This window comes from Pristiophorus japonicus, chromosome 16, assembly GCF_044704955.1.
Source record: "Pristiophorus japonicus isolate sPriJap1 chromosome 16, sPriJap1.hap1, whole genome shotgun sequence".
Taxonomy (NCBI): Eukaryota; Metazoa; Chordata; class Chondrichthyes; family Pristiophoridae; genus Pristiophorus; species Pristiophorus japonicus.
Genome location: NC_091992.1, coordinates 38,047,460 through 38,072,339, shown reverse-complemented (window position 1 = coordinate 38,072,339; position 24,880 = coordinate 38,047,460). Strand labels below are relative to the sequence as shown.

Genomic DNA, 24,880 nt, shown 5'->3' with positions numbered 1-24,880 from the left:
CAATTATAGCAGAAAGATCAACGAGGAGAGAAATGTTGCAGAGAAAGTCTGCAATATTTTATAAAAACACAAGGAATGTGAAGAAACTGTACTGGGGTTAGCGGGATCTACAATTCGAGGGAATATTAATATTGACACCTCGGATGCATGGCTGACAGCGAGAGTGAGACTCAGAGGGTGTAAATGTTTCATAGAGAAAGCTATAGAAAGAGATGGGTAGCATTTTATTAATAAGGAAAGACATAGCCGCTATGGAAAGGGTAGGTATAGCAGCAGATGGGGATAAGGCTGAAATAATATTGATAGAACGGAGTAATAATAAGGGGCCAAATTATGAATTGGTAACTGCTGAGCACAAGGTGAAAAGGTGAGTGAGGGACAATTTGGGCAGATAAGGAGTGTCGTAGAATATTGAAATATACTAATAACGAAGGATTTCAACATTCCGCTGATTAAGTGGATAGATGTGAGACAACCTGTGGGGTGGGGCAGAATACAAATAAATTCACTGGCGGTCCCTCGTGGCTTCTATTTTGAATTAGGCCAATTGAGATGTGGGTCAGCTAAGCCCAGCCTTATAGAGAAACAATCAACTATCTCTTATAGGCAACACCACTAAATTTGCAAGAATGTGCTTGAACCACATAAGTAGTACGAAAGGGTCCTATTTTAAGTAGATTGGTAGTAATTGTGAAATTGAGCTTGACTAGCCCCACTGGGATTGAACCAATGCCTCCAGTTTACAGAGGTGAGCCCACTAACATTTTCAGGGTGGAGTTGGCGTATCCAAGTAACATGGAAGGACCCTATGTTAAGTCAGCCAATTTAATTGTGGGACCAGCCCAGTCTCGCTCCACTCATACTCATCCAAGTGTCTTCCCTTAAATGAAATGAAGGCGTCCTATTTTGCATAGGCTGGTATAAATGTGAATGAAGTCAGGTAACATGAAAGGGTCCTTACTAACAGATGCTGGAAAGGAAACAGATTTGGGAACGTTCATTAATCAAACTGGTCAGTGTGAAACCGTGATTAGTATGTAAATGATATACTGGGGTGCATCTGGATGGCAATGTATTTCTTTCTCTGTTCCTGTTTTCTTCCCTTCTTTCGGTGAGGTTATTTGTACAGCATTTTACTTCTTGCTTGTAATACATTTTCCTCCCTTGAGAGAAACAAACCTCTTTCTTTTTCCTTCAAGATCTAGTTTCCATTGTTCTGCTGTCATCTTTGGTGCCTCTTGGCCTCAACCCCTCTCTTACTGCTCTCTCTGGCTGCCCCCTCTTGATGCCTCCTTTTGGGCCTTTACTCTTACCTCTGATCAGGGGAAGGTTTATTCTCTGTTCCATGCTCAGCTAGAAGTAGTTCCGTTACTCTTGCTGTGTTTACTGGTGGTTTATTAACATTTGGCTTCTCGTACTTTTGATCCTATTTTGCAATTTCATTGTTCTTTTGGCAGCCTCCAATACAATGGATTCCTTCCCATGGTTTGTTGTTTGTTTGTGGTGTTCAATACTATTGTCCCTTCTCCATGGTTTCATTGTCCTTTGTTCAGTGGTTATATTCTATACCCTTGAAAATTTCCAAATAATAGTTTTTTTTTAAGTTTGGTTTCTCATGACCATGGGAACACTCCCCATAATTTGCAACTTTAATCTGTTGGTAAATAAATTTGCTGGGTACCTTTCAGTTAGCACCTCAGTGTTGTGCTCCTGAATGTTCAGCGATGTCATATGTTACAAATTACTGAATTTATCGGAATTAATATTATTATCCTCTAATAATAAGAGGCAAGAGAGAAGAGGTGAGAATATTAACAGATGCCCAAGTTTAGGAGGAATATAAAATAATGAATATACACAATGATTCCTTATTTCTAAGTATTCATGAGAGGAAATAGTACTAAAATGTCTTTAGACCAACCATCTTCAGCTCCTTCGCTCCATCATAAGTTCAAGAGTGGAGCTGTTCACTGACTATTCCAGTGCTCTGCTCCATTCACAAAACCTCCAATAATGAAGCAACCCATGCCAGCCAACAGAAAGACTTGGGCAACATCCAGGCTTGGGTCGACAAGTGGTGGGTAACATTATGTAATGACCATTTTGCACAAAAGAAAACCCAACCATCTCTCTCTGACCTTCAACAGCACGACCATCGCAAAGTGCCACACCATCAAGATCTTAAGGTCAGCATTTTTAAAATTCATTCACAGGATGTGGGCATTGCTGGCAGGGCCAGCACTTATTGCCAATCCGTAATTGCCCTTGAGAAGTTAAATACAACTGAGTGGCAGAGGGCCGTTAAGATTCAACCACATTGCTATGGGTCTGGAGTCACATATCGGCCAGGCTAGGTAAGGACAGCAGATTTCCTTCCTTAAAGGACTTTAGTGAAGCAGATGGATTTTTACAGCAATCCGGTAGTTTCATGGTCACCATTACTGATACTAACTTTTTATTCCAGATTTATTTAAGTACATTTAAATTCCCCAATGGTGGGAGGGATTTGAACTCGTGTCTCCGGAGCATTAGTCCAGGTTCTCTGGATTACTAGTCAAGTAACATAACCACGATGCTACTGTACCCATTGACCAGAAGCTTAACTAGATCAGGCATATCAACATCAGAGCTACAATAGCAGGGCAGAGGCTGGGTACTCTGAGACCAGTGGCTCACCGCATGACCCCTCAAAGTCTATCCACCATCTACAAGGCTCAAGTCAGGAATATGATGAATATTCATCATTTACTGGATGGGCTACAGTGGCAACTGCAGAAGTAGGTGTTTCAAAAAAAGTCTACATATTCCAAGAGATCCCCTGGGCCACTCTGGAGGCAGGATCGGAAAAGATTGTTCTAATTCTAAGTTTACTGCCTACAATTATGATTGAAATAATCCATGGTGAATGAAACCAGGTTTGAATCTCTTGTTTGCTGTGGAGCAATTTTTAAAATAAAAATCTCCCTGTAATAGATTAACTGTCACTACCGAGAAAATGTGAAGTGAGAAGAAAAAGAATGTATTCCTAATTTGCAAATAGAAAATAGTTTTAAATAAAAATGAGCAACAGCTCCTTCCTTTTTAGATGGAAAATGCAATATCCATGCTAATTGGAGGTTCCAAAGCTGGAAACTGCACAAATAAAGTGGGAAAAAGAAAAGGTTTCTGGGGGGTATAATCAGGGGCAGAATCAGGGTGCAGGTTTTCTCTCAGCAGGGGAGCAGTACATAGTTCATGGTACGGTTAACAGGCTGCCATGCCCATGCTTTTGTTGCAAAACTCCAATTCAAACCCTGTTTCTATTTTGCTTGCAGCATTCTACACTGTCCCGTAAATTTGTGGAAGTGATGTCTGAGTACAATGGCACACAGACTGACTACAGGGAGCGCTGCAAAGGACGAATCCAACGGCAACTCGAAATCAGTAAGTGCCTGCAATTTTCTTGGAATAAAGGCCATAAATGGAGAACCACGGTAAAATAATGACACTCAATAAATGAGCTGCACACAACCTGAGCTTGTTGCTGATGTGGGTCTGAAACCAGCAGAGTTTTTGAAATCAACCTCTGACAGAAAAGAGGCCAGAGTCCGAGCTGTAAGCTCTCTGTCTAACCCATGGGTCCCACTACATTTATGTAGATATTGGACAGGTAAAGACACACTCTGGTTCACAGGATGTGAGGTCTGTGATACTAAATCCAAATAAATTTTTGCTGAAAAATGTAATAGTCGTAGCTTGGTCTCTGAATTCAGAAGAAACTTCTATACCCAGGAGAGTGATGAGAATGTGGAACTCGCTACCATAGGGATTGTTTGAAGCAAATAGTATGGATGCAGTTAAGGGATGGTTAGATAAGCATATGAGTGAGGTGGGAATAGAGGGTTATGGTGATGGGGTTTTATGAGGAAAGACGGGAGGAGGCTCAAGTGGAGCATAAGCAACGGCCTATTTCTGTGCTGCATATCCTATGTAATCCTACTTACAATAGCACAGATGTTGTGAGCAATCTGACATCCTAGTCATACCTGGGACTAAGAGTTATCATGAAGTCAGCATCAGTGACTTGCCTGCTATAAACGGGGGTGGGGAGGGGGGCTATATATGGGTCGGGGGCAGGCTGTAACTGACGGGAGCTATACGGTGAGGATGTGACTCTAAATGGTGCAGCTGTGATGAACACACACACTGATGCACAGTCATGTAATCAGAATGAGCTGGGTTTGTGATACTGCTCCTGGGATAAAGGAGCTGTGGTTAGCAGTGTAATGGATGGGTGCAAACTCAAGGACATTGTCCCATTGTCCCATTGCCACAGTATCATGCTTGGCTGCCAATGATTAATATGTGCAGATAATTTTTAATCTTCATACAATGGCTTCATGAAGTAGAATATCATTTAGTGCCATTGGGTGTTGCGCATTAGATCATTCTACATAGAAAGGAAGAACAAGCTTGCATTTATATGGCATGTTCCATGTCCTCAGGATGTTTCAAATGCCTTCACAAATAATTACTTCTCTCAGATGCAATCACTGGTATTATGTAGGCAAATGCAGCAACCACTTTGCACTCAACACGGTCCCACGACCAGCAAAGCAGATAATGTCTAATTAATTGGGTTTTTTTTAGTGGTGTTAATTGAGGGGGTTACATCGGCCAAGACTCTGGGGCGCTCCCTGCTTTACCCTGAATATTACCATAGTATTTTTTAAATCCACATGAACAGACATGTCCTCAGTTTAGTGGCAACTGAAAGACAGTACGTCCAACAATTCAGCACTCCTTCAATGCTGCACTGGAGTGTTACCTTAGATTATGTGCTTAGATCCTGGACATTGATCATCAATACCATTGAATCGTGCTCAGTAGGAAACACTAGGTTTTATATATATCTAAAGTTTGTGATCAAACTGCAATGTGGATCACTGACAACGAGATGTACTTCTAGTATAGAAACATAGAAACATAGAAAAATAGGTGCAGGAGTAGGCAATTCGGCCCTTCGAGCCTGCACCGCCATTCAATAAGATCATGGCTGATCATTCCTTCAGTACCCCTTTCCTGCTTTCTCTCCAGACCCCTTGATCCCCTTCAACGAAAGAGCCGTACCTAACTCCCTCTTGAATATATCCAGTGAACTGGCATCAACAACTCTCTGCGGCAGGGAATTTCACAGGTTAACAACTCTCTGAGTGAAGAAGTTTCTCCTCATCTCAGTCCTAAATGGCCTACCCCTTATCCTAACTCTATGTCCCTTGGTTCTGGACTTCCCCAACATCGGGAACATTCTTCCCGCATCTAACCTGTCCAGTCCCATCAGAATCTTATATGTTTCTATGAGATCCCCTCTCATCCTTCTAAACTCCAGTGAATAAAGGCCCAGTTGATCCAGTCTCTCCTCATATGACAGCCCAGCCATCCCTGGAATCAGTCTGGTGAACCTTCGCTGCACTCCCTCAATAGCAAGAATGTCCTTCCTCAGACTAGGAGACCAAAACTGAACACAATATTCCAGGTGAGGCCTCACTAAGGCCCTGTGCAGTAAGAAGAGAAATAATGCTGCTTTTAAAATAGAAATGAAACGTGTACTGTGGTTTGTAGTAGAATCTAAAGGGAATTAGAACATAGGAGAAGGCAAGGATGACATCCAATCAGTAGTCATTCCTCCAGTATACTAAGTCTGCCATTGAACCCATCACTCTCGTACCTGAACTATTGAATTGAAGTCTGTTGCTGCAGTACCCTAACTTTATCTCATTGAGGCACTAAATATAATTTGAAGGTTCCAAATATTTTATCTCAACTTCCTTGCCCAGCAGATTATTTTCATTCTTTCAGGAGAGAAAGTTTTTTCTGAGATCTGTTCAGTAATTCTGAATTTCTGTGTTCTGATCCTACTTCCCAGACTTAATTTGAAGTAATATTCTGGGTTTACTTTATCACTACCAATTAATATTTTATGCACCTCGGCGAGGTCCCAGTTTAACTGACCTTCTTTACAGGCTGCAGAGCTTGAGCTTCTCTAATCTTTCCTCATATCTCATCCCCTTTACACTTGGGATTTGTTTTGTTGCTCTGCTCATCAACACTGGCCGTCTCTGGCATGTCTGGTGCTCTTGTGCCCTCGAATTGTAATTGTGCCAGAACTTCATAATCTCTTGAAATAAAAATAGTTTCTCCCTCCATTCCTCAGCTTGGTACATCTCTGTGAAACATATAGGCTGAACGTTCAAACTGTACTTCTTTCCTGTACTTCGGAAACACAGTAAGAACTAAGGAAGCGCAAAAAGAACTTGGGGTTTAACACTCTTGGTTGCGACAAACAAAGAGAAGCATTATTGGATGTCTGGGTATCCACATCACATAATAATGTTACCTATCAATGATACATGGAAGGATGTTTTGTTGGGAATCGGAGTACATCACTGGGAGCTTTGATGAACAGCAGCCAGACATTTTAATATAGGGCACACGTCTGACATCAAACCATAAGTAACTGTCTATATAAGCACATTTCCAGATGTACATGTTAGCTCTTACAAGATATAACTATACTGCTGAAAGAAGGAGGGTTGAATGGAAAGCCCCACAAATATACAATTAATGCAACACTTCAAAATCAGCAACTTGAACTTGCCCTCTGTGAATCACCTTTTAAGTCTAATTGGATGATACTGTGTGGAATATATAGTCTCTTAATTAGTAATGATCACTCTGTCCTAACATGGCGATGAAGGACATACATGGGGAGCAAGTTACCTCTTGCGCTTCCCCCTGTTTCTTTCCTCTTGCTTTCTCTTTCACTCTCTATTTACATCATGCTGTCTGCACATCTCTCCATTTCTTTCACTCACTCTCCCCTTCCTTTCCTCCCCCCCTTCCTTTCCTCCCTCCCCCCCCCCTTCCTTTCCTCTTCCCCCTTCCTTTCCTCTCCCCCCTTCCTTTCCTCTCCCCCCTTCCTTTCCTCCCCCCCCCCCCACCTCTCCTTCCCCTCCTCTCTTCCTCTCCGTCCTGTTATATCTTCAGTGCAACTCACAAACGCACACACAGCCTTAAGATGACAGAACACTCCAGAACTCAGTCAGGTGACCTGTTGCCGCCTTTATTGTAAACAGCACTGGCTGCAGTGCCACAGGAATCCACAGGTGGATCTATATATATTACACTTCTCCCTCCTTAATGAAGAAGTAATTATAACAAAATAATCATAATACACAACTTGCATGATTATACATAACAAAAGATATGGACTTATTTTGCCATATTTACAAATCAAGCTTAACCACTTGCTTTCTGTTTCGAAGAAGATACCTTTGCTCTCGAACAGAACCTTCCAAACATGGTGTCGAGGTTAAACTCATTCGAGGCTGATCCTGAGGAAAGTTTTCCTCCAAGGGATGCCCTTGATTTCCATTTGAATTCTCTCTAACTTCAGACTGTTTGTCTGCCTGACTCGGACTCGGACTTAAATTCTGACTTTCTCCTGGATTTGTTTCCAGCAATTTGGATGTAGGATATGCTACTGGTATATCAACACTATCTGATAGGTCAGATATAATTGAATCATTCCCACCTTCAACTACTTTCATGTCTGTCGGTAAAATATGATCAATGTGAACAAACCTAACCTGTCCATGATCAAACATCTTGACCAAATATGTGAGAGAACCACATATCTTCACCTCTCTTCCTGGTAACCACTTTAACCATTTATGGTGATAGTTCTTCACTCTCACCTTCTGATTTAATTTCACACTTCTCTCTTTTACTCTACCTCTATCATGATTCTCTTTCTGACTTAATTGTGTCTCTTCTACGGACTGTGCCAAGTTTGATTTTAACAACGAGAATCTGGTTCGTGGCTGTCATTTGAGAAACAACTCTGCTGGTGTTCTACCAGTAGTTGTATGAGTATTACGGTACGTAATTAGAAAATTAGCCAATTTGTGGTCCAATGACAACTGTCGTTTCTTTGGATTTGGATCCAACATCTGTTTGATGAGGGCATGTTTTACAATTTGTACAGTGCGCTCTGCTGCACCATTTGAAGCAGGGTGGTACGGTGGAACCTTGCTATATTTCACACCATTTTTGCTTGTGAACTGCAAATTCTTCTGAATGAAATTGTGGTCCATTATCAGAAACAATTTCTTCTGGGAGGCCAAATGAAGAAAATAATCTTCGTAAAGTCTAATGTTTTAATGGTTGTTGTTTTCCACATTGGAAACACCTTGACCCACTTTGAATGGCTATCAATCGTAATGAACAATTGTTGTCCTTCTAGCTCAGCAAATTCGATATGTAGCCTTTGCCACACCCTGGGAAGTCATTTCCATGGCTGTAATGGTACTGATGGTGGTTTCTTGCTTACCGATTGACATGTATAACCACTCTTGCACCCCACATGATACCCTCCCCCTCGACTCATCCCCTCCCCTCTTGTTTTCACCCCCTCTCTCTCCCCCTAATGGAGTCTGAATTGAAGTGGAGTGAAACTGTCTCCTCCAGGGAATCTCATTCTGCTCTCGTATCCAATGGAGCCCTTACTCCAGACTCAGGCTGAATTTACATTATAACTACAGTATGAGTGCAAAGTGATACAAATTTGCACTGACACTAAAGTAATTGTGTGAATTCAGTCTCAGACCATCGAGCACCAAATGGGAGGGCATTATTCCCTTTTATGCTGTGTGACCAGTACATATACAGATTCTGACAATGAAGTACGTACTGGTGGTCAGACGCAGCCCTAGCGAACAGCCTATTCCCAGTCCCATGTCTCCATTGAGCCAACTGCTGGTAGAGAACTTCTCTCTGCACTGTGGGAAAGTATTCGGCCACTTTCAGAAATCACCACATTTTTTTCTCAATCCATTTTTCACCTCTCTAAACTGGCTATTGGGTTGGAAGAGGGGGGTGAAAGTTTGAATTTAAATATCTCAGCCAGGAGGAGTGGAGAGATGTTCTGGCCATTTCTCTGTCCTGCTCCTCCAGCACTGTGACAGCAGTCAGGATATGAATGCCAGGAAGCCTCTCTAAATCAATCCATGGTTGCACAAAACACCTACGAGTTCTTAAAGCCTCTGCAGAGTAGGACTTGAATCCTTTGCCTATTGATCATGGGGCAACAGAATTCCCAAAATACCATAGAGCTATGAGAGAGGGAAAGAAAGAGGGAGGTCTGTGATGTATAGATTTGCAAGGAACCATCTCTTTACGCCATGTGGGCTTTCTGTATCCTGGATGTGGTTGAATTAGAAATGAGGATCATGTGTGCACAGAGTGCTGTGAAATTCCTGAATCAGGAAATATTTTGAGACTGGCCAACAGTTGGGGAAAAAATTTAATGGAAACTTTAATAAAACTTGATGTGACAGGTAGCACCCAGTTTATCAGTGGGATAAATAATCCAGTCTATTGGCAATGCAGGTGCCATATGACCATGAGCACAAGCTCTTGTCAAGATGGGAGGAGAGGGGGGATTGTGTGTGCAATGTATTATACTGGCTCTGAGTTGAAGACACTACTTTTCATGTTGCTGTGGCCAAAGTTTCAAAAAAAAACTCTGGTTCAGCAACACTGTCATTCCTCACCATGCTGAGTGCAATCCAGTGCAGATCCCTCGGAATTAGCTAGCAGTCCGAAAAAACAGCTGACTTTGTTTGACACTAAGTATTTTCCTATTTAGCAGTTGTAATAGCATTCAGACTTCATTTGATTAGTGGTATTTAAGAGGACCATCAAGCGTTTAATTTTCATGGTCAGTGGGAACAGTTGGAGCGGTGATACTGGGTTTGAGAAAGACTGTAAGCTCAGCCAGCTGCTTTTATACCAGGTCCTGTGAAACCTGCTGAAGAATTTGAGAGTGTGACCATGCTAGTAGCCTTCTGAGCTACTCGCTCCAGTCAATCCCTGCCCAAAGAATAAGCTGCTAACTGTGATATCTTCTTTACAACATCACAAACACACACATACACACGATGGTTTTACAGGAACTTGTCACATGACCCATTTATTATATGCATCATTAGTTGCATTCCCACAATAGTCCACTAGGTGGTGCAGTAATCCACTAGGGAAGCTCTACATTACACTTCTCCCTCCTTAATGAAGAAGTGATCATAACAAAATAATCATCATGTATAACTTGCATAGTTATACACAACGAAAGATATGGACTTATTTTGCCATATTTACATATCAAACTTAACCACTGGATTTCTGTTACACTCTTGAACAGAACTTTTCAAACTTGGTGTCGAACTTGGACTCATTCTAGGCTGAGCCTGGGGAGAGTTTTTCTCCAAGGGCAACCCTTGATCTAAATTTTGACACTCTATTACTTCAGGCTGTTTGTCTGCCTCGGACTCTGACTTAAATTCTGACTTTCTCTTGGACTTATTTCTAGTACATCTGATGTAGGATCTGCTACTGGTACTCTACTCACAACAAGACTACCTGACTCAACACAAATAATTGAATCATTCCAACTTTCAACTCCTTCCACATCTCTAGGTAAAATATGATCAATGTGAACAAACCTAACCTGTCCACGATCAAACATCTTGACCACATATCGTCACTATTTTTCCTGGTAACTGCTTTAACGATTTATGGTGATGGTTCATCACTGTAACCTTCTGATTTAATTTCACAGTTCTATCTTTTACTCTACCTCTGTCATGATTCTCTTTCTGTCTTAATTGTTTCTTGTCTACTGTGCCAAGTTTGGCTTGAACAATGAGAACCTGGTTTGTGGCTGTCGTTTGAGGAACAACTCTGCTGGTGTTCCACCAGTAGTTGTATGAGGAGTATTACGATAAGTAATCAGAAAGTTTGCCAATTTGTGATCCAACGACCACTGCCATTTCTTTGGATTTGGATCCAACATTTGCTTGATGAGGGCAAGTTTTACAATTTGTACTGTGCGCTCTGCTGCACCATTTGAAACAGGGTGCTATGGTGGAACCTTGGTATGTTTCACACCATTTATGCTCATGAACTGTGCAAATTCTTCTGAATAAAATTGCGGCCCATTATCAGACACAATTTCTTCTGGGAGGCCAAATGAAGAAAACAATCTTCACAAATTGTCGAGTGTTTTACTTGTTATTTTCCACATCAGAAACGCCTCTACCTATTTCAAATGGTTCTCAATCACAATGAACAGTGTTGTCCTTTTAGCTCAGCAAAATCTATATGTAACCTTCGCCGCACCCTGGGAGGCCATTTCCATGACTGTAATGGTACTGATGGTTTCTTGCTTACTGATTGACATGTTGTACTCTATATCTTTATCTAAACCTGGCCACCATAAGTAACTGCATGCAAAACTCTTGGTCAAGCACATTTTGAGGTGCTGGTCATGAAAATCTCCTAACAATTTGCACCTGACCTTATTTAGAATAATTACTCTTGCAACTCATATGATAGAATCTTTATCCATTGATAATTCATTCCTACGAATGAAGTATGGATGAATATCTTTCTCTGATACCTGGTTTGGCCAGCCATTTGCTATGTAATTATACACCTTTGACATAACTGTGTCACATTTGGTTGCTCTACCAATCTCTTCAGTTGTAACTGGCAGTTCATCAATGTATGAAAAAAGGACACTTCTTCCCTATTGGGTGTAACTTGTGATGGGGATGGCAACCTAGACATAGCATCAGCATTACCATCTGACTTGGGTTCTACAACAATGGGTGTAGCCCAATTACTTAGATCTACCTTAAAGATCATGTTCACAGTTTTTAGTCTTTTGAATTCTTGCTCAACTTTCTCCTTGAGTGCATATAGTATGGATCATGGCTTGCAGTAAACTGGTCTAGCATCCTTCTGCACTTTGACATTCACCTCGAAGTCTTGGATCAAACTGCCTGTTTCGTGGAACATCTTCGGGTACTGTTTGATGGCATCATCCTTCGCTGCAAATCTCGTTTCAACACGAAAAATCTCATTCCAATCCAGCTTCAGTGATCCCATCCTTGTCGCCAACGTGATATCTTCTTTACGACATCAAAAACACATACATATACAAGATGGCTCGATAGGAACTTGCCATGTGACCTTGTTACATGATCCTTTTATTAAATACATCATTAGCTGCATTACCACAGTCATCCACTAGGTGGAGTAGCAGGCCACTAGGGGGCGCTCTATATTACACTGGCCACGAACTGCGGTGGTCTTTCTTCAGTACCTAGGATTTCATGGCTCAGATGCTCCTTGTGAGGTAACGCTTGGCTTTCAGACCCTAACAATTCTTTGCTTATATTGGTGAGAGAAAATATAAATCCATGAGAGCTTGAAGAGGAAATGCAAATGCAGAAGACACTAAATGGGTGGTGCATTACTAAGGGTGTGCGCTCCAGAAAATGTAAATGTTTTACATGAAAATTATGTATTCTGGTTCATTTTAAGCACTGTTGTACTTCACAATTAATAGATTATTTAATCTAAAAGAAAGGGAAAATAAATGGCATGGGCTTTCAATCGATTAACTAGACCATCACTTACCTAACATTTGCTCTCCCACATCCAACCAACCTGGTCTCTGTTTAAACTGCACTCTACCTCTCTCGATCCAGTTCACAGAGACACTGCATACCACCAACTTTCCACTCTTTCGATGATTACAAGACGAGGAAGACCATGCAGTCCATCTTAATTCATCCATCCAGGGCAACCCTAAAAATTACCCTGCTGTCCATACCTCTTGTTTTGTACCCTTCAGCCTAATTTCTGATCCATACCATTGTTTTGCCCTGATTCCCCATACCTTTGTGCTTACTGAGTAATCTTTCATGTGAAACTTTATTAAATGCCTGTTGGAAGTCTCCGTACACACTACTTTAGGATTTACCATAGTCATCTCTCCTGGGAGTCTGTACAATTACCCACTCTCTCCTGAGGATCTTTAGAATCACCCATTCTCTCCTGAGGGTCGTCTTGCTGACCTTGACTCAGTCATGAGAGCTGAGGGAGATTAAATCGTTTTTGTTCCTGCTGCTCCCTGCTCTTTTACTGTATGACTGTGTCTTTTCTTTGCCTTTTACCAGCAAAAAAGATGGAATGCTATGAAGAAAATAAGGAAGCGCGCGCAGTTAACCATCCACAACACAAAATAACCATGGCTACAACTTAACAGTTTAGACCCTTCCACCCGCCTATAACTACATCTTGAGGAATTTGCATGAAAGTTATTAACCCAGGCAGTACAAACACATGTATTGACTGAGATCTTTCCCTGCACCAGCTCCACTCAACGAGCCCCACAAATTCAGCTTCTGCCTGCATGTAATCAGGGCTCACAATGTGTCCAGATAACTGTGCGTGATGTACATTTGTTTACTGTATTGTAACCATGGGATCTTTTACGTCCACCTGAGAGAGCAGACGGGGCTTCGGTTTAATGTCACATCTCAAAGATGATCTCAGCCCGGGTTTTGCCACTGGAGTTGAAGTAGCTCCCTGGTGTAACTCCAATGAGCAGGGGCAAGAATGGAGTGGGGAGAATTTGATGGTCACTATACTAGTGCTGTCTGTATTATCCATGCATTTTATTATTCATTAGTTCCTAAGTTAATTAACTCCAATGCGTTTAAAGTGGTAACCAGCAGAGTGCCTCAGGGTTCAGTAATGGGATCTTTCCCTTTCGCAGTATTTATACGAGCGGTTGCTAGATACGAGTGTGAATTATAGCAGTGTGTGTGTGTGTGTGTGTGTGTGTGAAGAGCTAAAAATAACATCAATGGATGTTAGTCAGAAGCTGAGAACATTTTAGTGATTGTGTGTTAATTGATTGGCACAATAATTCCCCGTTTCAAATTAATCTGTGTAATTGGTTCATTTTTAAATGTACTGCTTCTTTAACTGGTGTTTGTGCTGAAGTCACAACCAGTACGTCAGAGGGACTAACCAAGAGTCCTTTTCGAAGAAGCGCAGGGGAGTTATCCCTGATGTCCTGGCTAATATTTATCGCTCAATCAACATAACAAAAACAGATTATCTGGTCATTATCACATTGCTGTTTGTGGGAGCTTGCTGTGTGCAAATTTGCTGCCGCGTTTCCCAGATTACAACAGTGACTACACTCCAAAAGTACTTCATTGGCTGTAAAGCGCTTTGAGATGTCCGGTGGTCGTGAAAGGTACTATATAAATGCAAGTGGGCAAAAATTTGGCAGATGGAGTATAATGTTGGAAAGTGTGAGGTTATGCACTTTGGCAGAAAAAATCAAAAAGCAAGTTATTATTTAAATGGAGAAAAATTGCAAAGTGCTGTAGCACAGTGGGACCAGGGGGATGAAACACAAAAGGTTAGTATGCAGGTACAGCAAGTGATCAGGAAGGCCAATGGAATCTTGGCATTTATTGCAAAGGGGATGGAGTAGAAAAGCAGGGAAGTCTTGCTACAGTTATACAGGGTGTTGGTGAGACCACACCTGGAATACCGCATACAGTTTTCATTCCCATATTTAAGAAAGGATACACTTGCTTTGGAGGCAGTTCAAAGAAGGTTCACTCAGTTGATTCCGGGATAAGGGGGCTGACTTATGAGGAAAGGTTGAGTAGATTGGGCCTCTACTCATTGGAATTCAGAAGAATGAGAGATGCTCTTATCGAAATGTAGAAGATTATGAGGGGGTATGACAAGGTGGATGCATAGAGGATGTTTCCACTGATAGGGGAGACTAGAACTAGGGGGTATAATCTTAGAATAAGGGGCCGCCCATTTAAAACTGAGATGAGGAGGAATTTCTTCTGAGGGTTGTAAATCTGTGGAATTCGCTGCCTCAGAGCTATGGAAGCTGGATCATTGAATAAATTTAAGACCGAGATAGACAGTTTCTTAACCAATAAGGGGTTATGGGGAGCAGGCAGGGAAGTGGACCTGAGTCCATGATCAGATCAACCATGATCGCATTAAATGGCGGAGCAGGCTCGAGGGGCCGTATGGCCTACTTCTGCTCCAATTTCTTATGTAAGTCTTTCTTTTGTTGTGGAACCGGTCTCTGTTTCAGGTTGCCAACTCTGGTTGTGGTATTACTGGAAGTTTCATCACCTGACCTCTCACATCCAACCACCCCACACAGTCAAACAGCCTTACTTTATCATCTCCAAATATCTGTCACTCTCCACTGCAATCCCACTCAGTTTCCTCCTATGGTTTGCTGTCAATGTTGACAGCAAAAATAAACATAGAATGGGACCAGGTAATGCATGGAGCCAGGATACAGCTGAGATGTAGGCTGCAGATCAACAACACCCTACAGGACACAGCCTATTGCTATGTCTGTCACTCCTAATATTGGCTTCACACAATGACATAGGCTCTAAATAAGCTGTATCCCAGGGTGTCGACTTCTGCGCTCTATAAATTCACCAGCTCAGGATCTTATTAGGTCCCTGCAGCATTGCCTTAGTGTATCATGTCCTTGTTGTATGCACAAATAACACAAGGAGCAGCTTTCCAGTTTGTTGACCGTGTATGACAACATGGGCAGGTTCAGTCACTCTCTGTCCCCCGCACCATGCCCACCCCACCTCGTCTGTTGGAATTTTACAGAATACCAATTTACTTAAAAAGATATCTTGGTGGAGCAGCCAGATGGCACGCTTTGTTTGCGACATGACAAAACATGGGTGTTACAATTCTGGCTTATTCTAGCCACGTTTTTCTTGTGCATGGCTACAGCTTCCATAACAGGCCAAGCTCCTGATAAACTAAAATCTACATTTGTATTCAGTGCCATGTGTGGATTAGTGTGTCCCAATTTTTCGATTCATTCCTAAATGGGATAAATTGCTGAGTGGCGAATTCGCCCATCAGAGCACAGAAAAATGCCACACAATTGACCACCGGGAACAGACTGGGCCAGCTTTCTCTATAGATAGAGCAATACACAAGTAATAAAACACAGCAAGATACTGATACATTACAACTACCAGGCTTACGCAACGAGATACTGATATATTACAATAACCAGCCTTACCCAGCGAGATACTGATAACTGGGTCATTTTTAAATGTACTGCTTCTTTAACTGGTGTTTGTGCTAGAGCCACAACCAGTATAACTAGCCAAGAGTCCTTTTGTTGTGGAATCGGTCACTGGATTGCCAACTCTGGTTGGAGGTATTACTGGCGGTTTCATCACCTGACCTCTCTCCTCCAACCACCCCATTCAAACAGTCTTTCTTCTCCATTTCCAATATTTTTATAACTAATGAATTAAAGTGTTCAAAGAAAATGAAAAAAGTTGTTTAATTCGCCTATGATTTTTTTTTTCCCTGGGTTGCTTACAGCAGAGTCAAGGAGATTGATCTTTAATTCTTGGAGTCTCCAGGGTAATCCTGGAGGGTTGTCAACCCCATCTTTGCAGTACCAGTAACTGCCCTCCAGCATGTTTTGGGTCCCTAGGCAAAGGAACTGTTGACATTCTGATAGGCTCTGGTTCAAGGTCTGATAATTGCAGCCACTCATTAGTAAGGGTATGGACGACAAAACAGTGAGGTGGTTTTCGTAGGAGAGTGACAGACAGCTGGATGAACAGACAGACGCGGCAGCCTGAAAAAACAAGGCTCGCTCCCTCCTTTGAGGGGGAAATGTGGGCTTTTACCGCCACTTCCCATGGTGACCCTTTGTAACATCGAGCTGATAAGATTGTTAGGAAAGTTGAGCATAACTTGACGTCGGACGAATAGGCTTGGGAATGGATGTAATTTCAGATACAAGTTCCAGCTTGTGCCCCTACAAAAAATTCCGGGCCCAAGATATGAGCCCAATTTTGTGAGACTCGCAAAAACTGTGCTGGGAATAGCTGCCTGCCTGGCCACAAGTTAGCCACCCATCCCCCCCGCCCCCATCACAGTGACATGACTGCCAATCTGTGGGTTCGATTCATTAATAGTTAACACAAACTTTCAGTGCAAATTTGGCTTTGTGCAGTCAACTAGTCGAATGGAGAATGTGTAAAATTTGGCTAGCATCTTAAATTTAAAGGGATGTGCGCACTTAAAGGTTGGATTTTTATGACAATCTAGCAATTTTAATAGGATTTATCCACCTGCTCGGTCAAGTCCCCAACTGTGTCATCTAGGAAGTAGTTACTATTCAAGACTCTAGGTTATGCTTGCAGAAGAGCTCATCAATCTATCCCTTACAACTGCAATGGTACCTTTTAATCTTATCTCTTCACTATTCACCTTGAGCAACTGCTGCCCTTTACCATTGCCCTGCCGGTGGTTACCAACCCTTGCAGTTCTATCCTTATCCAGCCCCAGGGCTGATAATCTGCTGGGCAACTCTTAGCTCCACAGCTTCCCTCTGTTACTCAGTTCTGTCCATATTGTTTTAATCTAGAAGTCGTGATTCACTTAGGACACAGTGACATTGGAAATAATAGGATGGAAGTCTTGTAGAGGGAATTTGTAGAGTTGGGCTCTAAATTAAAGTGCATCATCTCATTCATAGGACTCTAAGGATTATTACTAGTGCCACGTGCTGGATGTGTTCAGGAGCAACAGATTAGACACCTCAATATATAGCTGCAGAGGTGGTGCAAAAATTAGGATCTTGCATTAAGATTCTTAAGGCATTGATGTAAATTCTGGGCAATGGGGAGGAAGTTTACACAGCTTTATCTAATCCAGACTGATATCAATGATATCACAGAGTGGAGTAAACTAGTTTCGCCAGGGAGGGGTAAAGAAAACAAACTGGCAACTATATAGCACCTTTTATGATTTCAGAACATCTCAAACTACTTTACAGCCAGTTAATACTTTTTAAAGAATAGTCACTGTTGTATTGTAGGGCAATGTAGCAGCCAATTGCCACACAGCAATCCTCCACAAATAGCGATGAGATAAATGATCAGATAATGGCCCAGAAATTCCAGCCTCGCCGGGTCCATACAAAGTGCGCGCGCACCCTGTGAGGCCTCGCAAAAGCTGGTTCTCGGAGCTCAATGCGCATGCTCTGAGAACTGGCTTTTCCGATCTGTCAAGATTTCTCAATATAGATCCAAAGCATCCCCGCAGGAAGGACATCGGCGGCAGAGATTGGGCTATTTGCCCAAGTCATGCTCAGCGAATGTCCTTCAAAATTTTACGCCTAGTAAAAAGCAGGTATATATAGCTTACGTTTCCCAGTGTGAGAATTTTAAAATATATAAAAATTAAATTTAAACTCAATTTTATATTTAAAAACCCTGCCCATTAAGGTAAGTTTATTTTTAACCCTATTAAATAAAACACTTTTTTTTTTTAATTCCAAAAAATACTACTTTTTTCTAAAACATTTAATTACATTTCAATTCAATTAATTTTGAATATTTGAGGTGTTTTATTTATTTATTATGGTATATTTTAGGGGGGTTTCTCATTGATAGTAATGGGAGCTCATACAAACAGAGCTCCCATTTTTATCAATGGGAATACTGCATAGTGATTCGTGGTCCAGTCTCACATGACTCCAGTATGTACGTGAATGACATCTCCCTGTGCGCAGCGCAGCGAATCTAGGCGTCCCATCGGAATCCTATGTTCCTCCGGGACCACCAGGTACTTTTGTAGATATTTTTCGGGTCAGAGGCGTTTGTACGAAGGAAGCCTCTGACCGCAATTTCTTGGCCATTCTATTTTAATGATGTTGGTTCAGCGATAAATATTGGCCAGGACACTGGGAGAATTCCCCTGCTCCTCTTCAAATAGTACCATGGGAATATTTACACCCAGCTCAGAAAGCACGCAGGTCCTTGGTTTAACGTCTCAGCCAAGAAACCGTGCTCAAGTCTCTGGAGTTGAACCCAGAATCTTCTGACTCCAACGTAGAGTGCTCCAACTGAGGCAAGGCTGAAGGAGATGCAAAATGGCAAATTACAAAATCTACAGAAAGAGTGTGAATAGCTGCAGAAGGGTATTCTGAATAATACAACAGATATAGAATGGATGGGTGGATCGTAGCCGAAGGGGATAAGAGCTGATATTACGGCAATAGAAAGGATGGGTATAGTAAGAAGGCGATAAGGGCGAAATAATATGGATAGACTAATAATAAGGAGCCAAATTATTAATTGGTAACTACTATAGAGTCAGTACAAGGTGAACAGATGGATAGGAGCAATTTGGGCAGATAAGGAGGGCTGTCGAATATTGTAATGTACTAATCACAAGGGATTTCAACATTCTGCAGGTTAAGTGGATAGATCAGGGACTACCTGAGGGGAGGGGAGGAATACAAATGAATTTACTGGCAGTCCCAGCTGGCTTCCTCACACAACTTGGGTCTGGCTGATCAAGCAGAGACTGTGCTGGATTCAATGTTTTGTAATCTACCAGAGCTGGTTAGTAACCACACACTGTAGAAAGCCCATCGTGCCTGTGCTGGCTCTTTGAATGTTGATGCTATGCAGGATCTAGTAAATATTCTACTTGTGGTTTTAATATAGGCAAATGCTGAGGCTCAAAATCATGATGTGGAGGGACAGGGCTTTGGGAATGCAAATTTTGGAGCTGGAGAAGATTCTTAGGCAATATCAATTAACAAAAATAGAACAGTAAGAAATGAGGCACCGATGCAGCATGAGAAATCCAAAAAAGTTTCATAACTGTGTTAATATTAGAAAGAAGGTCAAGGAACATGATAAATTGGGCGGATATTCTCGATGATCAGAATGTGGCAAAGACATTGAATGGATTCTTCAGGTCAGTTTTCACAAAGGAGAACTAGACTATTTCTCATCACGGAAAATGAGGCTAAGTGAATAAATAAGGTAGTTAGTAAAGAATGTGTAATAGAGAAACTGGGCCAATTAAATAGCCACATGGACTCTGGCCAAATCGGATACATCTTAAAATCCTCAAAGAATTGAAGGAGGAAATTAATGATAGTTTGGTTGATATTTTTCAGAGCTCCATGAATACTGAATAAATCCCCGAGAATTGTGGTTCCAGTATTCAAAATGAGCAAGGCACAGACCTAGTGATAACAGTCCAGTTAGTCTAATATCTGTGGTGGTAGAATTGCTTGAAGGTTTTCTGCAGCATGCAATATATGAATTTTTAAAGAGCGCCGCTTCTTAGGCAGCAGTCAACATGGTTTCCGAAGCAATAGGTCACGCCTCATAAGCCTGTTCGCATTCTTTGTAGAAGTAACTCGTCAGCTAGGGAAATCTAATAGATGTAGTTTGTTTGGATTTTCAAAAGACATTTGACAACGTTCTTCATGCGGGACTCATGAAACAGTTGACTGATTGATTGTCTGGATGAATCAAGAATTGGCTTGGGTAACAGAAGTCAGAGGAGGATGATCAATGGAAAGCATTTTGCTTTAGGAAAAAAGTAACCAGTGAAGCTCCACAGGGATTGCTCTGGAATCCCTCCTCTTTACAATATTTGGGAACGATGTCTGTAATATTTTACATTTTCTCATTAGCAAAAAGCATTGTGGGCAGGTAACAAGTAGAAACAAAATTAATTTTTTTGTGAGTTATTAGTTATGTAGAGAGTTTGAGATATGGCAGGTGAATTTTAATGTGGTTATATGTAGGGTAATGTATATAGGAAGAGCTAACCATGCAGTATATGTAAAACATGACATTTTGAAGATTTATTGTTATTTTGGGAGTGATCAGTCAACAGACACACAAAATCTAATCAGTGTACACCAATTATTAATCAGGCAAATTGTGTACTGGAGTTAACCCAAGGGCATTGGATTGCAAATCAGAATGAGTTACACTAATGTTGCACAGATCAGTTCTGAAGTATGACATGCAGTATGGTTGCCCTACCTCAAAAGGGATATAGTTGCATTAGAAAAGTTTTGGAGAATACTAGCCGTGATTATTTTAGGCATTAGGAGACTGTGTTGTGAAAAAATACTTGAGTGACTAAACTTATTTTTGCTGGAGAAAAGAATGAAGGGAGACAGGTCCTCTGAATAATGAAAGGAATAAAGTATTTAACTTGGACAACCAGCACAGAGGAAAAAACTCAAATACAAAATTCACGGGCCTCAGGCAAAGTTAGGGATTTTTTTTTAAAACAGTTTTGCTTCACAGGAGTCGGATGTAGCAGATGCCCAAATAAGTTGAACAGATTCAGAGTCAATTGGCACCTTTAAAAGGAGCTGAAACAATGTCTTGGAAAACAGATCTGAGGTTCATAAAGATATTAAAAGTTAGATTTTTTTTCATGGGTAGCAGATGAACAAACTTTTAATTCCTCACAAAGTAAGGTATCGGCAGGTGAGGAGGGCCAGGGTGAGAATGTGATGCAGAATAATACTACATTGTTTCTGGATGGAGCTGGCCTGATGGACCAAGTAGCCTCTGGATTTTCACATGTTTGTATGTGTGTGTAATATGTTTAAGTGAATATGCTGCTGTGTTTGCCTCTTGTGTGATTTCAAAATTCTCATCTTTATTTCCAAATCCCTCCATGGCCTCGCCTCTCCCTATCTCTGTAATCTCCTCTAGCCCTACAACGCCTCGATATCTCTGCGCTCCTTTAATTCTGCCCACTTGAACATCCCTGATTATAATCACTCCACCATTGGTGCTTCTGTTGCCTAGGCCCCAAGCCCTGGAACTCCCGACCTAAAATTCTCCGCCTCTCTTTCCTCCTTCAAGACACTCTTTAAAGCCTACCTCTTTGACCAAGCTTTTGGTCACCTGTGCTAATTTCTACTTAGGTGGCTCGTTGTCAAATTTTTATTGCATAATACTCCTGTGAAGCACCTTGGGACATTTCACTACGTTAAAGGTGCTATATAAATACAAGTTGTTGCTTATACAAGTGAACTGAAAGGTTTTCTCAGGACCTGCTTTCACTGAAGGCCCACCTTGATTTGTTGCAGACCCAGGCAATCCTGCCTGTGTGCCGAAGATAGCCTGTCCTATTCAATCTATGGGGGCCTGCATGCTTGGAGCATCTCCTGTCACTTGCCCAGACGTAGATATTGGCTCAGGACTGGTCACTTGAGAGTCACCCACTTGGCTTGGTTCTTGGCTTTTGCACACAGGTTACTACTGGAACAAAGTCCTGACTGTGACCACTCGTGTGTGTATACAGCGGTCACTGCACTCCTGTGGTACTGCAGACTCCTGTCCTGGTGTGTTTCTGGATTGTTGAAACCAGCCTTGGATTATGGACCCCAATGACTCAATATCATAACTCGAGCATTTCGGAGAGATGCTCTAATGGTGCATGCTACATGCACCTGAGGGCTCCCTGCAAATGCCACTGTGCTTTATACTTTCAGAGCAGTCACTCTTTAATCACAAGAGTTCCCAATTGGAGTGATATGATCCAACTTCCACCCAGACCATTGTATATAATTTTAGCTATGAAGCAAGTGACTTATCAGCAGTTCATTCTCGTGAAGCACACTTCATTGCATCGATGGCCCCAAATAGGTCAGCATCACTCACAGCAACAGCTGGTCCTCCAGCCAACCATGATCAATGCCTCCTCAAACTCCCAATACCCTCAAATCTGTGCATCTGGGTTGAAGTGATGTGGGTAACGGAGGTAAGTATGACAGTCTTGGTATCAATTTCCTCCTCTGAGACTTGCAAGATGGTAGAAGATAAGCACTTGGGAATTGCCTCGTCTATAATTGTTGAAAAGGCAGGACGTGGCCTGGAATGTTTGCAGGGCCGAGATCCCCTCTGGAAGTGTGGCTATGTGGGGGGATGGGACAGCCACCTGCCCAGTGGTGTGAGGGCTAACCTAGCTGTAGTTTCCAGGATCAGTGTGATTTCCATAATTTGAGCAGTGCCCAGGGCCAGCAAACAGTTGTCTCTGGGAGCACCATCCACTTGGGCCGGGGCTTGAGATTATTACCATGGCAGAGATGTGACACATAGCAATGTGTAGGTGTGAACAGACCGTACTGGGGTAAAATAATGGAGAGGAACTTCCTCCTCAGCTAAGACCAGGATAATATTCAATTTTTACCAGTTAAGTTGTTTGCACCCTACACTGTGTACTGCTGCCTGGTGCTAACTTGAGACTGTGTTGCCTTACATGTGTGTGAGGATTTGAATGGGAAATTCAGGTCAGGTGTTCAATAATTTGGTTTTCCTCATGTCAGAGAATTCCCCAGGGCTATGTCAATTCTGGATAAACCTATTGGAACAGCTAGTGCTCAGGGTCAGGTTGGAAAAATCCATGATAAACGCAGGAGTAAGGAGGGCCACAATGGCCCAATATACTATTCTACTTCTGGCCTCACTGCGTTCTTAATATCCTACCTCTTTATGTTGGGCCACCTCTGGCCAGTAGAGGCCTTTAGTTCAATATATTAACGTTATTTCAATGTTTGTTTCCGACTCATTTTAAGAGAGCCTTTTATACTGTGTGAGAGTATTTATGTGCACAAGCACGTGCCCGCAGTCCCTGAATTCTTCCTTTCTAGTGTGGAGTTCTGTCAGTGAGCAAAGCCGGGGCCTTGTGGGACATTGTGGTTTATCCGGGGCCTTGTGGAGCACGATCAGGATAGACTGGATTAGACTCTGGGTCAGTGTGGGAGAATTTTCAGAGCTGATACGATCAGCTGAGTGCGCGCCATGGATAGTCAGGGTCAGGCTCATTCTTGTGCTTTTGTTGGATGTTTTTAACCGAGCACATTTGCAATTTCCATAAGTTGAGCTCCTGATGGTAACCTGACCCGCCTCCACCCTGGTCCCATCACCTGCTGTTGCGTTAGAGGGAGTGGCTAAAGGGATAGTTCCAGATCCTCAGCTGAGATACAAGGCAGACTGCAAGGGGACAGACAGATTTAGACTCTGGGTCAGTGTGGGAGGATTTTCAGAGCTGATACGATCAGTTGAGTACGGACACCAATCGGAAATGTCAGCAACCTGGTTTTGTACTCCACTTGATTGGAGACAACTCTATAGAAAAATGAAGACAGATGTGGAGACGGGTAATGATCAGGATATTGGATTAAAGGATTCCCAGGATCACAGCAAAATAGACAAGACAGATATAACTAAGCTGTCAGAAGAAGCTGCAGGGGTTTCCATCCAAACCCACTCACCTGGTAGGTACTGGGGTCAGTGGCACAGTTCAAGGGTGGTGTAGACTGAGCACTCGCGGATCTTGTCCCCGAGCATTAAGATTCAAGGTTCAGTTTACACATCTAGCACTGTGTGTTTACTGGGTTTCGAGAAAAAAGAAGCCACCCAATATTGGGATCGGCACCTAGAACAGCCTGATAACACCAACTGTATCGCATAGAACTGCAGCTCCGAAGCCAGGTTCCAGTTCTAACCCTTTATTCCGTACACTTATCTGACCTCTCTTGGTGTGCAGGGAGAGTTCAGGGCTGTCGGAGATGAGGGATTGTTTTTGATAAGTGTGCCTCCTGCTGGTTAACGTGTTGGGACTGGCAATGGAGCAGGAGCCCAGACTTTCATAGACTTCTGTTTGAGGGGGGAAGGGGGCGGGGGCGCGGTGAAAAGAGACCAAATTGTTGATGTCGATCAAGCATCTGTTGGAATCTGGAAATCAGGCCAAACCGGGGCCCCGGAAAACTGAAGATACAATTACAAGTATCAGAAAATATTGATTCATATTGGTAAAAAAATAGTAAAAGCTCAATAACCATCTGGGCATGAGCGGTTCCCTGATTCCCTGATTCCCCGATTCCCTGAGGTGTCCAAGGGGAATGGGAACTAACGCAGTCAAAGCCTGGAACTTGAGAGTTTTGAATTTGGAATCCACCTTGGTAGCTTTGCAACTTTCTGGGCTCACCTTTGGTGTTATCATAAACAAGTACAAAATCTGTTGGTTTGATTTGTGCAGTATTGGATATTGAGGGAATCTATTTGGTCCAATCGATCCGTGTGATGGGATGTGCATG

The 24,880-nt window shown here is 42.2% G+C and overlaps 1 protein-coding gene across 2 annotated transcripts in view; it reads left to right on the top strand.

Annotated features, from left to right (window-relative positions):
- LOC139226452 (syntaxin-1A-like) overlaps positions 1 to 24,880 on the top strand; it is a 227,531-nt gene that overhangs the window by 171,816 nt on the left and 30,835 nt on the right. For both annotated transcript variants that reach the window (XM_070857231.1, XM_070857230.1), the window contains exon 6: positions 3,315 to 3,423. In XM_070857231.1, the coding sequence (XP_070713332.1) occupies positions 3,315 to 3,423 (109 nt within the window). The remainder of the gene's footprint in view (positions 1 to 3,314; positions 3,424 to 24,880) is intronic.